The 20149-nt window shown below is 39.3% G+C and overlaps 3 protein-coding genes across 3 annotated transcripts; all 3 read left to right on the top strand.

Annotated features, from left to right (window-relative positions):
* Positions 1-6076: 6076 nt before the first annotated feature.
* LOC309688170 (caspase recruitment domain-containing protein 18-like) lies at positions 6077-8143 on the top strand. Its single transcript, XM_082503669.1, has 3 exons — positions 6077-6205; positions 7229-7510; positions 7758-8143. Exons 1-2 carry the CDS (start codon positions 6199-6201, stop codon positions 7504-7506), a joined length of 285 nt encoding a protein of 94 aa, XP_082359795.1. The 5' UTR covers positions 6077-6198; the 3' UTR covers positions 7507-7510; positions 7758-8143.
* Positions 8144-8442: 299 nt separating this feature from the next.
* Positions 8443-12691, top strand: LOC309688169 (caspase-1-A-like). The gene is made up of 8 exons (XM_082503668.1): positions 8443-8568; positions 9774-10058; positions 10177-10271; positions 10403-10579; positions 10684-10933; positions 11029-11199; positions 11356-11465; positions 11880-12691. Exons 1-8 carry the CDS (start codon positions 8562-8564, stop codon positions 11982-11984), a joined length of 1200 nt encoding a protein of 399 aa, XP_082359794.1. The 5' UTR covers positions 8443-8561; the 3' UTR covers positions 11985-12691.
* Positions 12692-15942: 3251 nt separating this feature from the next.
* LOC309687186 (caspase a-like) lies at positions 15943-19191 on the top strand. The gene is made up of 8 exons (XM_082501953.1): positions 15943-16012; positions 16111-16389; positions 16467-16549; positions 16675-16851; positions 16941-17178; positions 17272-17424; positions 17553-17662; positions 17741-19191. The coding sequence occupies exons 1-8, from the start codon at positions 16006-16008 to the stop codon at positions 17843-17845; spliced, it is 1152 nt and encodes a 383-aa protein (XP_082358079.1). The 5' UTR covers positions 15943-16005; the 3' UTR covers positions 17846-19191.
* Positions 19192-20149: the final 958 nt, after the last annotated feature.

The following is a 20149-nucleotide window of genomic DNA, read 5'->3' as shown; positions in this document are numbered from 1 at the left end:
TGTCAGTACTCTTGCTGCAGCATTTTGGATTAGCTGAAGGCTTTTCAGTGAGTTTTTTGGACATCCTGATAATAATGAATTACAGTAGTCCAGCCTGGAAGTAATAAATGCATGAACTAGTTTTTCAGCGTCACTCTGAGACAGGATATTTCTAATTTTAGAGATGTTGCGCAAATGGAAGAACGCAGTCTTACATATTTGTTTAATATGTGCATTGAAGGACATATCCTGGTCAAAAATGACTCCAAGGTTCCTCACAGCGTTACTGGAGGCCAAGGTAATGCCATCCAGAGTAAGAATCTGGTTAGATACTATATTTCTAAGCTTTTCAGGGCCGAGTACAATAACCTCAATTTTATCAGAATTAAGAAGCAGAAAGTTAGCGGCCATCCAGGTCTTTATGTCTTTAAGACATTCCTGCAGTTTAACTAATTGGTGTGTGTTATCTGGCTTCATGGACAGATAGAGCTGGGTGTCATCTGCATAGCAGTGAAAATGTATGCTATGTCTTCTAATGATACTGCCTAAGGGAAGCATGTATAATGTAAACAGAATTGGTCCTAGCACTGAACCCTGTGGAACTCCATAATTAACCTCAGTGTGTGAAGAGGACTCTCCATTTACATGCACAAACTGGAGTCTATTAGATAGATATGATACAAACCACTGCAGTGCAGTACCTGTAATACCTACAGCATGTTCTAATCGCTCTAATAGGATATTATGGTCGACAGTATCGAATGCTGCACTAAGGTCTAGCAGGACAAGCACAGAGATGAGTCCACTGTCAGAGGCCATAAGAAGATCATTTGTAACCTTCACTAAAGCTGTTTCTGTGCTGTGATGAGCTCTGACTGACTGAAACTCTTCAAATAAACCATTCCTCTGCAGATGATCTGTTAGCTGTTTGACAACTACTCTTTCAAGGATTTTTGATATGAAAGGAAGGTTGGAGATTGGCCTATAATTAGCTAAGACTGCTGGGTCTAGAGATGGCTTTTTGAGTAAAGGTTTAACTACAGCTAGCTTGAAGGCCTGTGGTACATAGCCGATCATTAGAGATAGGTTGATCATATTTAAGATCGATATCAAACCCCTTATGTCAAACAAGTGATTTATGACCCCCAATAAAAGTATTTATGACCACGGAAGTAATAAAGGAAGCAATAAAACATATGGTAGCCATAAAAATAACATATTAATAAACAATATCATATTAATAAAAATTATCATATTTCATAACTCTTTAATTTTCAAAAAAATATCTAATTGTTATAAATATATAATTTTTATCATCAATAACACTTTTCTCATTTTAAGCAAAAGAAAAAAGTTTTTACTTGTTTTTATGGCCAAAAAATGCCATCTGTTCTGGTCCACGGGTGTGTGCGCGCCTGCGCCCGTGCACGCGCCTATGTGTGTATGTGAGTGTGTATATGTGAAAAATCTGTTAAACCTTACTAATGTGCTTAGTTAAACTTGTGCTTTTGTAACGTTCAGTATGGCAAGACATACAGGCTGCATAATCTAACATTTAGGCTTAAATTTAACTGATAAATTAGTTATCAACCCTAGCTTTTTTTTCCAGAAAAAGAAAAAAAGACTTTCTCTCTTTTCTTTAAGAACATGGATCCCAGACCTGCCCACCTGATCCTGCTCGCCCAGACCCCTGTAACCAGCTACAGGGGTTCTGCGACTCCAGCGCAAGTCACACAAATGCATCTTTGTAGGGTTCAGCCAGCATCCGTTAACCCCTTGGCCCCTCTGGCAGATTTTGGGGCTACGCCTTCAACCTCAGAGAGACTGAGCTCTATTTCTACCAGCTGCCAGTGAAAGTTTTGGCCCTCTATGTTCATATCACTCTTTATAGCCATCCATCCATCCATTCGCTTCCGCTTATCCTTTTCAGGGTCGCGGGGGGCGCTGGAGCCTATCCCAGCTGTCATAGGGCGAGAGGCAGGGTACACCCTGGACAGGTCGCCAGTCTGTCGCAGGGCTAACACATAGGGACAGACAACCATTCACACTCACATTCACTCGCACATTCACACCTAGTGGCAATTTGGATTATCCAATTAGCCTATCCCCACAAGTTGCATGTCTTTGGACGGTGGGAGGAAGCCGGAGTACCCGGAGAGAACCCACGCAAACACGGGGAGAACATGCAAACTCCACACAGAAAGACTCTTTATAGCCTATTAGTTTTATTTGCGAAGGAAATTAGAACAAACATCCTAATGAGTGATTTGGCAGAACTACGTTGTATTTATAGAGTTGCTAATTATTTGGCATTATTGCAGGCAAACCAGCCTATGAAATGGATTAAACACATCATGACTGGGTTCCAGTGCTACACAATGAGCACTCCGAAATCCCTGCTTCAAACATACCACCATGCCAATCAGATTACTTATTCCGTGTGAGGATGAAGAGGTGACCCTTCTGGATAAGATGGTGAAGGTTTGCTGCATTTTGGTGAACAGTGTGGTAGTAAAACCAGGGAAAAATGAAACTTGCTCTTGTTAAATATTCTTAAGTCTTGTGCTGTATAAATAGCGGTAATTTTTCAAAAGATACAGTAAATTAAGTAGTGTTAGTAGTGGGTGATATCGTGTAAACGCTGTCATGATTTTGTGTAAACATTTTGTCATTTTCTATAAAGTGGTTTTAATTTTTTTTTTAAAAAGGCAAAAATTGGTTTGTTTCTTTATTCAGCTTTTGAACAGTGGTACTCAGTCAGTACATATTCAGTAAATGCAAATTATTTACACAGCAGTGCACTACAGGCATAAATCTAGACCCCTAGATAAAACATTATGGGTCATTCCCACAACCCACAGCTTTACTGCGTTCCAGCAAAGTATCCAATAGCAGTGACAACTCCTCCACAGTAGCAGGCGGGATTTTTCTTTTTTGAGGACGGCTCCTTTTACCTTTCAATAAGGATGGTCTGTTTATGTTTTGATCGAGAGCCTTTTTTTGGGCAGCTGAAGAGGAGAAGTCTATCTTATGGCCAACCTCTGGCTGTATCTTGGTCATATTACCAGGCAAAACCCAGTATGCAGGTTCATCTGTAACAGTCCTTGTGCCACGGATCAACACTGTTGCTTCTACTTTAAACAGAAGAGCAGTGACATGGCTGCAGGTCTCCACGACTCCGGCCATACAGGTGCAGTGGGCGGCTTCAACCTTCCCTGTGATGCTCACAATGACCCATGGCTGCAATGCTGGTTCATTCAGTCTTTGAGAGTGCAGTACCTGAAACATACAAAGTTAATTTAAAGACAAGAACTATGAGCCAAGGCCGACATAAATGTGTTTTATCTACTTTCTAATCCATTTATCATAAATGTAACAAAGTGTTTAGAAAGTGAGCACATACATGTAATTTTTCCTTTTTTTTTTAATGCATCCATCTATAGAACGCTGCATGTTATATTCTAAATCTGCCTGTTCTCTTTCAGAAACCTGCCTGCAGAAAATGAACCTAAAGTATGTAATGCAAGGATGTAATCACTTGCACTTCCCAGCCACCGTATACAGACAAAGATAATACAAAACCAAGAAAGACTACCATACAAGCTATACCACAGGCACAACATACCCTTGCATCAATGAGGTAACCACTGGCTTCTCTGAAAGATAATACTATACAACTCAGTTACTTATTAAAATTTCTTCAATCTGGATGGAATGAGGTTAAAAAAAAAAAAGTCCTAAGGACTGTGATGCTGTGATGTCCACTCCAGGCAAGATTTTGTTGACGCACACTTGAATGCGCCAGAATAGCAAATGTCTGTCTTTATTGATGTGCTCAGACTTACTGACGATCAATCAAGTGAATCTGATTAAGAGCACCTGACTGCTACATATCCTCTGAATTCATATGGAAGTAAGGGTGTACTGTGAGTAATCTTGTGAAAATCTTCTTTTTCCCATGAGTGTAAATAATTTGTGCTTTGTGTCTATACAGGGAGTGCAGAATTATTAGGCAAATGAGTATTTTGTCCACATCATCCTCTTCATGCATGTTGTCTTACTCCAAGCTGTATAGGCTCGAAAGCCTACTACCAATTAAGCATATTAGGTGATGTGCATCTCTGTAATGAGAAGGGGTGTGGTCTAATGACATCAACACCCTATATCAGGTGTGCATAATTATTAGGCAACGTCCTTTCCTTTGGCAAAATGGGTCAAAAGAAGGACTTGACAGGCTCAGAAAAGTCAAAAATAGTGAGATATCTTGGGGATGCAGCAGTCTCAAAATTGCAAAGCTTCTGAAGCGTGATCATCGAACAATCAAGCGTTTCATTCAAAATAGTCAACAGGGTCGCAAGAAGTGTGTGGAAAAACCAAGGCGCACGCTTGAACTGAGAAAAGTCAAGCGTGCAGCTGCCAAGATGCCACTTGCCACCAGTTTGGCCATATTTCAGAGCTGCAACATCACTGGAGTGCCCAAAAGCACAAGGTGTGCAATACTCAGAGACATGGCCAAGGTAAGAAAAGCTGAAAGACGACCACCACTGAACAAGACACACAAGCTAAAACGTCAAGACTGGGCCAAGAAATATCTCAAGACTAGTTTTTCTAAGGTTTTATGGACTGATGAAATGAGAGTGAGTCTTGATGGGCCAGATGGATTAGGCCCGTGGCTGGATTGGTAAAGGGCAGATAGCTCCAGTCCGACTCAGACGCCAGCAAGGTGGAGGTGGAGTACTGGTTTGGGCTGGTATCATCAAAGATGAGCTTGTGGGGCCTTTTCGGGTTGAGGATGGAGTCAAGCTCAACTCCCAGTCCTACTGCCAGTTTCTGGAAGACACCTTCTTCAAGCAGTGGTACAGGAAGAAGTCTGCATCCTTCAAGAAAAACATGATTTTCATGCAGGACAATGCTCCATCACACACGTCCAAGTACTCCACAGCGTGGCTGGCAAGAAAGGGTATAAAAGAAGAAAAACTAATGACATGGCCTCCTTGTTCACCTGATCTGAACCCCATTGAGAACCTGTGGTCCATCATCAAATGTGAGCGTTACAAGGAGGGAAAACAGTACACCTCTCTGAACAGTGTCTGGGAGGCTGTGGTTGCTGCTGCACGCAATGTTGATGGTGAACAGATCAAAACACTGACAGAATCCATGGATGGCAGGCTTTTGAGTGTCCTTGCAAAGAAAGGTGGCTATATTGGTCGCTGATTTGTTTTGTTTTTGAATGTCAGAAATGTATATTTGTGAATGTGGAGATGTTATATTGGTTTCACTGGTAAAAATAAATAATTGAAATGGGTATATATTTGTTTTTTGTTAAGTTGCCTAATAATTATGCACAGTAATAGTCACCTGCACACACAGATATCCCCCTAAAATAGCTAAAACTAAAAACAAACTAAAAACTACTTCCAAAAACATTCAGCTTTGATATTAATGTGTTTTTTGGGTTCATTGAGAACATGGTTGTTGTTCAATAATAAAATTATTCCTCAAAAATACAACTTGCCTAATAATTCTGCACTCCCTGTATGCTTTGTGTGAAGCTGCTTCATTAGCAAAAGAAAATATTTTTACTTTTTGTTTTAATGAATACTTAAAAAACAAACAGACAAACAAACAAAAACTTATCTTTAACCAGTTCAAAATGTAGAAATGTATTCCTTTAAAGTCATTTCGATGTTTTGAATGTATTTGTCCACTAGATGGAGCCAAAATACTTCAAACCCATGTTGTCACCATTTGAGTGAAAAGAAATGGTGGCTTGTTTGACTTCTGGAATTAGTTGTTTCGTTATTAAAATCATCTCACACGTAAATTAAACATCTCTATCCATTTAAAAAAAAATTTAAAAAAAATTTTAAAAAAACCTAACTCCACGCCTTCCTCCAAAAAGTTTTCGAATATGTCAAATGTTCACCAAAATAGAAAGCAAACAGCCATGCGAGGTGTACCAAATGAAGTGGTCAGTGTATATGCTGCATTTATGAATAGGTACCAGTAGAAAGGTAGGGATGTGACCGGATGCAACGTTGCGCCAACATACACTACCGTAAAATGTAACGTATGTGAGGAAGAACGCTATGCTTTGGCGACCTCTTGAGGCAAAAAAGCACTCGAAAGAACTTGTATTGACTCGTACTATACCTATGCGTGCTGGGACGCCGCTCATCTGTTTGGAGGTTAACTCGAGTGATTTGAGGTTCTGGCGCAATGGCAGGTAAGGCGATTTGTCATCTAAAGCAAGTTGTAGCTACTCAAATGTGAACACATGAACACATAACTGAAGTTTTAAATCACACGCAATTAATACAAACAAGCAGCACGGGTTGAGGAAGTTGGAGAATGGCTATAGCGAACACGGATCTGACTGCTAATTGAAAACTTCATTTTTTCTCTCTTTTTTCTTCTCTCTCTCTTAGTCATTAATTATTCGTTGCCAGAGCTCAGGATGAAATCAAACTTGACCTGGTAGTAAGGCAAACCACCGGTTAAAAGCTCTGCTGTCATTTTTTGGCACAGCTGCAGAGTGAAAAGCAAAGGAGATCCTCCTCCGATCTAAATCCTGTTTAGTATCCGCAGAGATTGTGTTTTCACAAAACGCATTGGCCCAAGTGATGCCCTTAGAGGAAATGACGTGATACTGTTAATTGTTCTGCTTTTTATTTTATTTGTATTCTTTTCCCTCCTTTTTTCAGCGCGAAATCGTTTGTAGTTTCACTTTTGTACTGCCCACCCACTTTTTTTAATAATCGGTTTACATATCCACACAGCGCGGGATGAAGATCACTGGCCAGAATATATCAACACAGATTTTAAAAGTTACATTTAGTTATAAATTAGCTGCATTTATCTCGAAAAGGAAATATTTTTAGAAATATCTTGTGTTTTCAGATGGGAAGCACGCCACTGGAGTGCTTTTAATATGCAGCACTAAAATATTAATTAAATCTCAAATCAGGTACACCTGTAAAATCTAATGCAAACCAAACAGAGCTTTATAAAGAGATCACTGCTCAAACTTGCAGTTTTCCAAAAAATTCAAACAAACACTGGTCAGACAGCTGAGAACTGAGCTTTCTAAATCACAGATGTGTTTCAATCTGTGTACAAGCGTGTTGACTAATTTTTTACCACTTGAAGTCACCTTAAGAAGTCAAAATGAGAGCAAATTATTCAAGTTGTTACGTGAGTTTGTGTTGAATCATCTTAAACCTGATAAATGGGATTTTCTTTCTCCTAGAAAGCGCAAGCTCGATGCTTGTGCGGGTGAGGAGTAAGTTTGTTGAAAAGACCTCCAACCCTCTTCTTGACCAGCTCCTGGATGACATTTTGGAGGATGGCATCTTGAATGATGGAGAGAGAGAGTCAATAGTTGAGGAGAACAAGAACCGAGCCGACAAGGCGCGCTGCCTCATTGACACTGTGAGGAAAAAAGGAGATCTAGCCAGCAACAAGTTGATTCGTCACCTTCAAAAAAGAGATCCTATGCTTTTCGCTGAGCTGGGTCTGACTGTCTGACCAGGTGAGATGGGATACATCAGTGGAGCTTATCAACACATATGAGCAAAAGGAGGCTTTAACCCTGATTTTATAGAGTCACAAACTGATGTTGTACTTTGACACTGAAATACAGAAATAGGATCTATCAGGCTTTGACTTTGGTTGATGCCACTTAGGTTATGTTTAATCTCTACGCATTGTTGTTTGGCACCATGTTTTTTTTTTTTTTACCGTTACCTGATTTTTCGTATTTATGTTTTTATCCACAGGAGGAAACGAAAACCTCGTGAACACTCATCCCTACTGCCGAGACTTTGTGAAATAAAGAGATGTGCAGTGAACATGCTCATCTTTCATCATCATTACTTTTCAAAGCAATAATATCAACATGAATGATCACATCTAAAGATACAATACTGTATCTTAATTTTTTTTTTTACACTCTAGAGCACTATTATATGATGCTTTTATATTTTGCCAACGTGACAATCAGAAAAACAATCTATTTGTGCTCTCAAATGTGCATGAACATAAAACTGTAATGTTTCCAGGTTCCTCTGTACATTATTTTTTGCATGTGATGGATGAGAATTACAATCTGTTTACGTTAAGATCATTTTATAATCTAGTTGAATTAAATCTTAACGACAGTAAATGAGCTTGTGTGTTTATTATATAGTATGATTCATTTGCATGTACAATGACATGTGGACCTTTATAGCGCATGACGGTTTTTTTTGTTTATGTTTTTTGTTTGTTCGTTTTGTTTGTTTGTTATGGCTCCCAAGTGAATGGTTAGCATGGGTGCCACGGTGTTTTATAATGTTACAGTATAGTTTTAGCCATTATAAGGTACAGTTTAATGATCCGGGTTACTCACATCAAAGTAGGAGCACCACAGGCCTGCTCTGACTTTTATACAGAAATTTATGCACTGTGCGGTACTACTATGTAGGTCATATGCGGAAAGGAGGAGCCTTATATCGTTCATCTCTGATAGCAAACATTACGCAAGCATAATCAGGTTAAAGTCAGCAGCAATTTAAGCAGGTTGGCCACACAAGTTTTGAGCAATGGCAGGTAAGAGCACACGGACTAAATGCATTTTGTTCTACGTTGTCATATATGAGTTTAGCCAGCGAGCAGGAATGCAGCACAATAGGCATAAAGTGTTTACCACCACTGGATTGTGTTACGAACGTTTTGCGGAAGACAGCGGCGGAAAATATGTATTCTTACACTTTCGACAAAACAAAAGTGTTTGTCAGAGAAAAGTTTGAATAGTGTGATTCGACATTTGTTATTTTCATACTATGTTTATGCCAGATTGGATCCATACTTTCGTTTTGCACCCCGGAAAACTATTCCCGCCCGGATGTCTGTTGTTGAAAAAATCTTCTAGTGGAAGGTTTTCAGAGATGAGAGAGCGAGGGTTTAAGTTTCTTTGTTGACAACTATTTGCGTTATGTATACACACTGAATCCACGGAGGCTGTTCTTTAAGTACAACTTCTAAAGATGGGAGGTCACACATTTCCAAAGTGCGACAGGATAGCATATAAAGTTTGTTTTGTTTTGTTTGTTCTTTATTAAAATATCCAAATTTGTATGTTGACGACAGGCATCGGTAATGGTTTCGTTATGCACTAAAACAGTAGCTTCGTTTTTACTCCGCACTTTATGAGGAAGAAGGACATATCAGCCATTTCCTCCGTCAATCCGAAGAATACCGGGCGTTATAACAAGGCAGGATGTCCTACGTAGTGCGCAAACATTCACTCTTTGTACGGAACCAGCGTTAGAAATGCTGAAGTGATTCATGCACATGAAATGTTGTAGATTAGCGCTAATATCTCAGGGGATCATTCTGTAAATGTGGGTCTTTCACCGTTAACTGCATTAAGATGCCGGATTATTAGATACAACTAATATATTTTACTTTGTTACAAAGCAATAAATCTGTACATAGATCGCAATGTTTGCTTTTAATTAAAAAAAAAGACTATTCAACTTTTAGAGTCATTGTGAAAACCGCAGTTTGTAGTGATGCTGACATGTGTTATGCGTTACTGCTCCCCACCACAAAGTGAAGCGTCCAAAGACGATAATACAGCTGAAAAGGCTCAAACCGAGCAACCCCCCCCCCCCCCCCCCCCCCCCAACGTATTCGATATATTAAATAAAAACAGCAACATGTATACATCGCCCATTTAGTTTGAGACGAAAAGTTTTCAAAGGTCAGCAATCTTTCTAAACATTTCTAAAATGACATATTCTCTATTCTAGATAAGGAGCTTGGCAGGGTACGGTCAGACTTTCTGACGAGTGTGTCCAAAGCGGTTATAAAGATGCTGCTTGACGACCTCGTAGAAGATGGTGTGCTGAATGATATGGAGAGCGAGTCAATACTTGAAGAGAATGACAGCAGGGCTGATAAGGCGCGCTGTCTCATTGACACTGTGAGGAAAAAAGGAGACCGAGCCAGCAGCAAGATGATCGTTCACCTTAAAAGTAGAGACTCTTCTCTTTACGAAAAGCTTGGTTTGTCTTGCAGTCAGCCTTCTCAGGCAGGTGAGAAACCTTAAAAAATATTTTTATTAAAAAAATATAGTGCAGAAGATAATGTAATGATCACACAGGTACAAACAGAATAAAATACATTATTTCAAGCAATAATCTGTTTTGTCAGCCTCAGCTCCAGATCCTCGGGAGCCACCAGAATGGTCAGATACACTGATCCACACGACTGAGAAATTCTGGAAGATGAAAATGGATGATAAAAGTGTGAGTCATTCACAAACCTCATGCAAAATATCTCAGTTTGATAATAAGAAATAAAGTGTTTTCTTATTAAAGTTAATGTTGAGACACAAGATAGATTTTTCAACTTTTTTCCCTTTATTTTTGTTTTGCAGATTTACCATGTGACCAAAGACGCCTTTAAAAATCGCGTAGCTCTGCTGATCACTAACATGAAGTTTACTGATGGGAAATTCAATAGAAATGGAGCTGAGAAAGATGAGGAGAACATGAGGAAGCTGCTCTCTGCTCTGGGTTATGAAGTGGTGAAATACACAAATCTCACAGGAAAGGTATTTTTATTAAAAGGGAAAATCTGGGGAAAAATTTTATGTCTGGTTTGTTTTGAGATACAGGAAGTTATGCCTTGACTTTTTTTTTTGTTATGTTCTTACAGGCAATTAATAAGGCTCTAATTGACTTCTCCAAACATCCAAAACTCAAAGATACAGACAGTGTGTTGGTGGTTATAATGTCTCACGGGAAGCTAGGAGCAGTCCTTGGTGTCGACTGCAAAGAACCCATTTGTGATAATGAGGAACAAGATGCGTATGAGGTGAACAACATTTACAAGCAGTTGAGCTCAGACAAGTGTCCTGCACTTCTGAACAAACCCAAGATCATCATCATCCAGGCCTGCAGAGGAGGTGATCACCTTCTGTTCTTACAGTTACAAAAAAAGGCTTAAGTTATAGATTTGCTGGAGTCTTCTTATCTTATAAGTACATTGCATATGTTTCAGAGGAGAAAGGAGGTGTGCTTGTTAGTGACTGTGCAAAGCCAGATCTGGTCTGTGATGACGTGAAACAGCCAAGTCCATCCCTATGTGCTGATGAAGAGGGCTTAGAAGACGACACTCTACGATGTGTACACAAGGAAAAAGACTTCATTTCTCTTCTCTCCTGCACTCCAGGTCAGTGTAGCTAGGCAATTATTAAAACTTAGTGACACACACACAGTGATGACACACATGAATCTGTAATGATAACACCCCCCCCCCCCCCCCCCCAAAAAAAAACAAAAAAACAAACCTGTATCCAATTTCTGTCTCTGAATTTTCTTTCTGCAGATACTGTGTCATATAGAGACAGGAATCAAGGGTCTATCCTCATACAGTACATTGTTCAGGTTTTCAACACCTTTGCACATCAAGACGACGTCGAGGAGCTCTTCAGAAAAGTAAGCGCTGCAAGTGTAAATTGTTTTATACTTACTGGAAGCAAGTCTCATTACTTCACAACCATGTTGATACTGCTTGTGACATTTATGTGGACAGTTACGTTAAAGCAATATTTAAATTGCACTTCAATTATCACTGGGAAATAGTGCATGTACAGTATTAAAAGTAAAATAATAAAAGGTTAAAAAGTTTGCAGAGTATGGCCCAAAAGAAGGCTTTCAAAGCATTTTTCATCTCCTGGAAGTTACGCTTACAGGAATCAATAAGTGCCATATCTGTCACTTATGTTTCTGGAACATGTGGAAAGTTGTATTGCTATAGTCAAGTAGTAATTACTTTGTTCTCGTGTCATTAGTGTGATAATGTTGTACATTATTACTGTGATAATGTCGTACATCATTTTAATCATACAGGTGATGCAACGCTTTGAAGACTTCAGTGTTCAAAACAGGAGACAGATGCCAACAAAAGACAGATGCACACTGACAAGACGCTTCTACTTCTTTCCAGGCCTCTGAGATATTTTTACAGTTATGTAACTCAACTTTGCTGCCATTTCAATTGATGTTTTTAGTGCTCAGAGTTAGGTCATTTTATCATTTCCAAAGAACTACAAAGAGATGCAAACCTAGAAGCAAAAAGATGATATGATCTCACAGTTAGACAAAAATGGCCACAATAAGATGCAAAATAGCTACAAACAGATGGAAAATACAATGATAATAAAAATTTTAAAAGAATGAAACAAAGCTGCCATCTGTCTGTCTCCTTTGTTAAAAAAAATCCTGATGACATTTCTAGCTTCATGTGAGACCCATGCACACAAAACACATCAACATGAAATATCCTCTATGTGGCAATTGGAGACGGTTGGATGGACGAACTGGAAGAGACGTCCAGCAGAAACAGGGTCAGAGAGGGACAGACATACTCTCTTCCACAGCATGTCTTTGTCCTATCTTCCTCCCTTCACACCATCTTTGCAGAAGATGGACACCCCTCCCTCAACCTGGTTCTGCTAGGGCTTTCTTCCTGTTATAAGGGAGTTTTTCCTTCCCACTGTCGCTAAACCTCTTGTTTGCATAGGAGTCCATATGATTGTTAGCTTTTCTCTGTTTTCTTTGTATTATTTTTTTTCTATTATTCTAGAGTAACATGTAAAGTATCCTGACATAACTGTTGCTGTGTTTTCATGCTATACAAAAATAAAGAAATAAAAATAAAATGCGCTTTGCTTTTATTTTCCACTCACTGCCTTTCTCTCTCTTTGGATTCATACACCACTGCTGCATTTAACTTAAGGAGTTACTACACTCTGCCTCTCTCTCCTACAGTGTCTTGCTCTCAATTCTTCTCATCTCTGCCCTTGTCGCCACATCTTCCTGTTAAAAAAGAATCCACTGGTGTTAAGTGCTTGTTCAAAGGGGGGTCATCTGACTGTAATTGTGCTTGTTTGTTTGTTTATATCATAGGACCTTTAGCCTACAATATAAATTGCCCTGAGGTGACAACTGGTATACTGGTTTAGGGCTTTTGCTATACTGCTCCACTTGATGGTCATAGCTTAGAAGATTTTTTTAAAGGATCTTTTTTAATTTTCAGTCCTTACAATGCCCCAGCAGGTAGGGGCACCAGCCACTGACAGGGAGTGTGGTGGGGGAAATAGCCCCCACACCTGGGGATGCCCGAGACTTTCAGAAGGAGGTGAAGCCTAAGACCCAGCCTGACACATACAGGTCCTTCTCAAAAAATTAGCATATAGTGATAAAGTTCATTATTTTCTGTAATGTACTGATAAACAGTAGACTTTCATATATTTTAGATTCATTACACACAACTGAAGTAGTTCAAGCCTTTTTTTGTTTTAATATTGATGATTTTGGCATACAGCTCATGAAAACCCAAAATTCCTATCTCAAAAAAGTAGCATATTTCATCTGACCAATAAAAGAAAAGTGTTTTTAATACAAAAAAAAAGTCAACCTTCAAATAATTATGTTCAGTTATGCACTCAATACTTGGTCGGGAATCCTTTTGCAGAAATGACTGCTTCAATGCGGCGTGGCATGGAGGCAATCAGCCTGTGGCACTGCTGAGGTGTTATGGAGGCCCAGGATGCTTCGATAGCGGCCTTAAGCTCATCCAGAGTGTTGGGTCTTGCGTCTCTCAACTTTCTCTTCACAATATCCCACAGATTCTTTATGGGGTTCAGGTCAGGAGAGTTGGCAGGCCAATTGAGCACAGTAATACCATGGTCAGTAAACCATTTACCAGTGGTTTTGGCACTGTGAGCAGGTGCCAGGTCGTGCTGAAAAATGAAATCTTCATCTCCATAAAGCTTTTCAGCAGATGGAAGCATGAAGTGCTCCAAAATCTCCTGATAGCTAGCTACATTGACCCTGCCCTTGATAAAACACAGTGGACCAACACCAGCAGCTGACATGGCACCCCAGACCATCACTGACTGTGGATACTTGACACTGGACTTCAGGCATTTTGGCATTTCCCTCTCCCCAGTCTTCCTCCAGACTCTGGCACCTTGATTTCCGAATGACATGAAAAAGTTGCTTTCATCCGAAAAAAGTACTTTGGACCACTGAGAAACAGTCCAGCGCTGCTTCTCTGAAGCCCAGGTCAGGCGCTTCTGCTGCTGTTTCTGGTTCAAAAGTGGTTTGACCTGGGGAATGCGGCACCTGTAGCCCATTTCCTGCACACGCCTGTACACGGTGGCTCTGGATGTTTCTACTCCAGACTCAGCCGACTGCTTCCGCAGGTCCTCCAAGGTCTGGAATCGGTCCTTCTCCACAATCTTCCTCAGGGTCCGGTCACCTCTTCTCGTTGTGCAGCGTTTTCTGCCACACTTTTTCCTTCCCACAGACTTCCCACTGAGGTGCCTTGATACAGCACTCTGGGAACAGCCTATTCGTTCAGAAATTTCTTTCTGTGTCTTACCCTCTTGCTTGAGGGTGTCAAAGATGGCCTTCTGGACAGCAGTCAGGTCGGCAGTCTTACCCATGATTGCGGTTTTGAGTAATGAACCCGGCTGGGAGTTTTTAAAAGCCTCAGGAATCTTTTGCAGGTGTTTAGAGTTAATTCGCTGATTCAGATGATTAGGTTAATAGCTCGTTTAGAGAACCTATTCATGATATGCTAATTGTTTGACATAGGAATTTTGGGTTTTCATGAGCTGTATGCCAAAATCATCAATAATGAAATGCTTGAACTACTTCAGTTGTGTGTAATGAATCTAAAATATATGAAAGTCTAATGTTTATCAGTACATTACAGAAAATAATGAACTTTATCACAATATGCAAATTTTTTGAGAAGGACCTGTAGACAGGCATGTTTTCATAGTTTCCCAGAGCAGACACTTCCAAGTAAGGCAGGTGAAGGGAGGGGGATTACTTGTGAATTGAAACTTACTGAACTTGCTTCTCTTCTTCGAGATCTTGCAATGATAAGAATATCTGTGGTCTTGATGCAGTCAACCCTACAGGAATAGTTCAGTGTATTGGAAACACTCAGCAAAGGAACGGTAGATGGAAAGAAAATTATTATATGAAATGAAGAGAGATGGCGATTTTTCTCTGGTTATGTTTTTTTGTTAATTTTTTGTCATTAACGTATAATATTGGCCATTAAAACATCGTAGAGTTGAAATGTTCAGACAAGTTCAAACATGACTTGACATGTTGTGGTAATTCAAAGGACACAGAAATGTTGATACTGTCGGTAAACTGCTTTTATCTCATCTTTCTGTTTTCTTTGACAGCAGCCCAAGTTTTACTTTTACTTCCTGTTCCTTATGTCTGCCTTCTTTTTAAAGCAAGCTGTTTTGATCATAATTCAGTATACACAAAATGCGTGTAAGTTAGGAGTGAAACTATCTGAAAATAAATTGAAAATAAATTAAGTTATAAATGCAATTTTGGAGAGTTTATATGCCTAACGTGCAGCAGATGAACCTATGAAAGTAAGAAGAAACATTGTCACAAAAGCAGCAGCTTGCCTATGCACTAAAACAGGAAGAAGAGTTTATGAACTCTTGTTCAATACAAGTTAAGGCTTAAATAAAAATGTTAAAAATGCAAAAGCTAGTTGATCCTTGAATTTAAAAACATCTTACATTTCATTAACGGCTCTATAACCACTTATTGGCATCTCTTTGTTCCTAGGAAATCAGGCAGTGCTGTCCAAAACAGCACACATGAGCACACATAAAGGTTTGCAAATGGTAACATACAGAAAGCACAAGTAGTGCAGGAGGTGCTCAGGAACATGACTCTTAGAAAATATAAAAGATGTGTTCTTTGCAAACAAAGATATTTGTCATGACTTCATTTCTAAGAGACCACTGCTCAGAAGAAAAAGAAAATATTTTATGTTGCATTTCAAGTTTGACTTGATTACAACCACTTCCATGGAAGCGTGGTTTCCACACAACTATTAATAGATAAAACATCTTGGCAAACACACAATCATTTGTACATGCTGGAGGACACAGGTTGCAAATTTGTGAAGTAAAGTTTATGAAAGATGGCAGGTAAGACAGAAGTTATCATGATCCATGCACTTTCCAAGTGTTAATGTGTGATAGATTTTGATTTTGACATGATTATTTGATCTCATTCTTCCCTCTAGATAAGGAGCTTGCCAGAGTGAGAGGACGGTTTGTTGAAAAGGTATCAAAAGCCCTTCTTAAACAGCTCCTGGATGACCTTTTAGAAGAGGGTTTGCTGAATGATGGAGAGACAGACTCTGTGCTCGAAGACAACAGCAACAAAGCAGACATGGCCCGTGCTCTCATCGACATGGTGAAGAGGAAAGGAGATAAAGCTAGCAGGAAGATGATCGAACACCTGGAGAAGAGAGATCCTACACTTTACTCTGAGCTGGGTCTGTCCTGTGGTCAGCCTCCTGGTGAGTTCACCCTGTTTGGAAGAAGGAAATCGTACAGAATAAAGTCTGAACAGTGCTTTTGCTTTTTCCAACTGCAGCGTCTCAGAAGGAGCAAAGCTGGTCGTCCAAACTCATCGCCACAACTGACTCTTTCTGGAGGACAAAGCTGAACGATAAAAATGTTTGTCATGACTGTTCAAACACTTTTAACAAACAAGATTCAAATTTGGAATACTTTGTAAGTTTATACACTTAAATTTTACATTTATAACAGTAAATATTCTGTCTTTACATTTGTATTTTTAGATTTACCCTGTGGCAGAAAAGTCCATCAGCAGTCGAGTGGCCCTCCTAATCACTAATCGAAATTTTTCTGATGAGAGATTAACCCGAAAAGGAGCTGAAGTTGACGAGGAGAACATGGATAAACTTCTCCGATCTCTGCATTATGAAGTGGTCAAATACAAAGATCTCACTGGAAAGGTATTTAAATACTAATCTTTTATTCTTTCCTAGCAAATTACGGCTGAGTGACAAAATAACTGATGCTGGGACTTTTTGTGTTCAATCAGATGATCGATGAGGCTCTGATGAATTTCTCCAAACATCCCAAACTCAAAGAGACAGACAGTGTGTTTGTGGTGATTATGTCTCACGGGAAACGGGGAATTGTCCTCGGTGTCAATCACAGAGAAGAAGTGGAACCAGATGAATTCCCTGTTGACAATATTTACAAGTACTTGGGCTCACAGAAATGCTCAGCACTGCTAAACAAACCAAAGATCATCATCATCCAGGCCTGCAGAGGAGGTGACTTTCAATCATTTCATCTGACCAACATCCACAAATGTCCTCGTAGCTACAGTTTGGACCTGAATTAAAAGCATGCTGCGTGTGTTGCAGAATCTGGTGGCTCCGTGATGGTTAGTGACAGTGCAAAAGTGGTCTGTGATGATGTGTCACAGAGCCGCTTTGATGAAAACAGCATTGTGGATGACTCTACTCGATATGTGCACAAAGAAAAGGACTTCGTTTCACTTCTGTCCAGCACCCCAGGTCAGTTTGTCTGCTGATGGGTTTTATTATGCAAAAGATTTCTGACATTATTAAGATAAGCATCTGAAATTTGCACCAATAACACACAAGCATAGTCTCATTCTCAGTTTTCACATGATTTCCTGCAGACACTGTTTCATACAGACAGGAAGACCGTGGGTCTTTTCTGATCCAGTTCATCAAGGAGGTATTCAACACGTGCTCTCATGAGGACGACATCGACGAGCTCTTCAGAAAAGTAAGTACCTGAAAACTCGTTTGGTGATAGTGCTGCAGGCAAACAGATGCAGTCACTGGTTATGTTTTCATCACACAGGTCATGCAACGCTTTGAAGATTTTCCCTCTGAGAAACTGAGACAGATGCCAACCAAAGACAGATGCACTCTAACCAAGCGCTTCTACCTCTTTCCAGGCCGCTGAGACAGGATTGAATTTTGGTCAAAGGAAACACATAATAAGTGCTAATAAGTACATTAATGATTTCATGGATTATCACTTCCTAGTAATAAGGGATTCATACTTATCTGTAGTATAACGAGGGATATGCATTGATTATTGTGAATTATATGTAAAATATTGATTTCTTTGTTTCTGTTTTTACTGCTTTGTGAAAGTGAATGTGAGATTTTGTCAACTTTTAATACGTTTGGACATTTTAGTAGCTATATGAGTGAGTGTATCATTTACATTCATCAGTTGTTCTTGTCTATAATGTCATCACTGTTACTGTTATGTGTCTAAATAAGTAAATGAGCCCTTAGTTACAGTAAATGAATCTTGTATTAACTAAAATGTTAACACCAGCGGTCTCCAACCTTTTTTGCGCCACGGACCGGTTTATGCCCGACAATATTTTCATGGACCGGCCTTTAAGGTGTCGCGGATAAATACAACAAAAATAAAACTAGTACCGGTACCGAAAAAAAGAAAATTTATTCATAACACACGCGAAAAGACCAAAGAAAACCGAGTAAACGATAAAAACGATAACTAAATAACGCTGAAAACCGATAAAAACCCTGAAAACTATACATTTCACACCTGAGCCTCAACTCTCGCGGCCCGGTACCAAACGACTCACCGGTAAAGACATAAAGACCTGGATGGCTGCTAACTTTCTGCTCCTTAATTCTGATAAAACTGAGGTTATTGCACTCGGCCCTGAAAAGCTTAGAAATATGGTATCTAACCAGATTCTTACTCTGGATGGCATTACCTTGGCCTCCAGTAACACTGTGAGGAACCTTGGAGTCATTTTTGACCAGGATATGTTCCTCAATGCACATATTAAACAAATATCTAGGACTGCTTTCTTCCATTTGCGCAGCATCTCTAAAATTATAAATATCCTGTCTCAGAGTGACGCTGAAAAACTAGGCTGGACTACTGTAATTCATTATTATCAGAAAGTTCTAAAAAGAACTTTCGGGTGAGAGAAGGATGGCCGCCCCTCCCTGAGCCTGGTTCTGCCGGAGGTTTCTTCCTGTTAAAAGGGAGTTTTTCCTTCCCACTGTCACCAAAGTGCTTGCTCATAGGGGGTCATATGATTGTTGGGTTTTTCTCTGTATTATTGTAGGGTGTAACTTACAATATAAAGCGCCTTGAGGAGACTGTTGTTGTGATTTGGTGGTATATAAATAAAATTTAATTGAATTGAATCATGTGGGTCTATGACCACTGGTCCAACATATAATTATGCTTAATACAAGCATTTTGTTAGTAACTCAGATTTTTATTACTGCACATTAATTATCTTTAATCTACATGTGGGCTACAATAATAGAAATTACAAGTATATAAAGTTACATATTTATAGAAATGTAATTATTTATGTAAAAGTTTTAATAAAATTGCCAATAGGAGGTGGTTAGCTTGTGATATTACTAATTACTGTGACCTAAATTTACTGTTTTTCTATTGAAGATCCAGTGGCAGATGAGTTATACATTGATTTAAACACATTGTATAGACTAGAAAGCTTTAGTAATTTATACCTGACAGCCCTTGTTATTTATGTTTTTTGAATAGAGTTTTAAGGAAATACATCACTTTATTTTGTATTTTAATTAGAGTGAAGATTTAAGATTGTGAGGGCCCAGTGGGATTTTCAGTTTTTTAAGCAGGCTGCAGCATTTTTGACTGTGGGAATGAGCATTTTAAAACATCTTAGTATAGTACAGTTACTGACATATTAACACATTCACAGAAATACCCACCCAGTTAAGATCCTTAACTGGGTGGAAAGAAAGCGTGAGCTCGTGCCTTTAAAAGTTGTGCAGTGTTTTGGCCACATCCTGTATGATGGTGGTTTTCAACCTTGGCCATCTGATGTAGCCCCCACCCTCAAAACCCTGTTAGATGGGTTAAAAATAATTCCCTTCAGCACCACCTTATAAACACCTGCACTGCTTTATCTCTTACGCTCAGTGCATGCAGCCTACCTTTGTAGCAAACTGCCTAAATCTTTAATCAGTTGGTAGTGGGTTTATATTTCAGACATGCATCTAAAATGTTTAGTTAGCAGTCCATATAACAGCTATATTCATGAGCCTGTTTTAACCATTTATCAGTTCTCTTTAGCTAAAAATTTTATTCATTTATTGAGAATTTCGTGGTTTCAAGTGATGAAATGCTGCATGAAAAGCATGGTTTGCTTGTTTCACTCAAGCCAGAAGCTAGTAGTGCAAACGTTTTCACTGATGATTTCCTGCATCTCGGTGCATC

The sequence above is a fragment of the Aulonocara stuartgranti genome, assembly GCF_965226115.1.
Source record: "Aulonocara stuartgranti genome assembly, chromosome: 14".
NCBI classification, from domain to species: Eukaryota; Metazoa; Chordata; class Actinopteri; order Cichliformes; family Cichlidae; genus Aulonocara; species Aulonocara stuartgranti.
Note: the sequence above shows the minus strand (reverse complement) of the source record. Positions and strands in the feature narration are given on the sequence as shown.

Coding starts and splice junctions, on each gene's coding strand:
- LOC309687186 (XM_082501953.1), top strand. Junction 17,425..17,552: donor ACTTCTGTCCAGCACCCCAG/GTCAGTTTGTCT, acceptor GATTTCCTGCAG/ACACTGTTTCATACAGACAG. Junction 17,663..17,740: donor TCGACGAGCTCTTCAGAAAA/GTAAGTACCTGA, acceptor TTCATCACACAG/GTCATGCAACGCTTTGAAGA.
- LOC309688169 (XM_082503668.1), top strand. Junction 10,059..10,176: donor CAGTCAGCCTTCTCAGGCAG/GTGAGAAACCTT, acceptor CTGTTTTGTCAG/CCTCAGCTCCAGATCCTCGG. Junction 10,272..10,402: donor TGAAAATGGATGATAAAAGT/GTGAGTCATTCA, acceptor TTTGTTTTGCAG/ATTTACCATGTGACCAAAGA.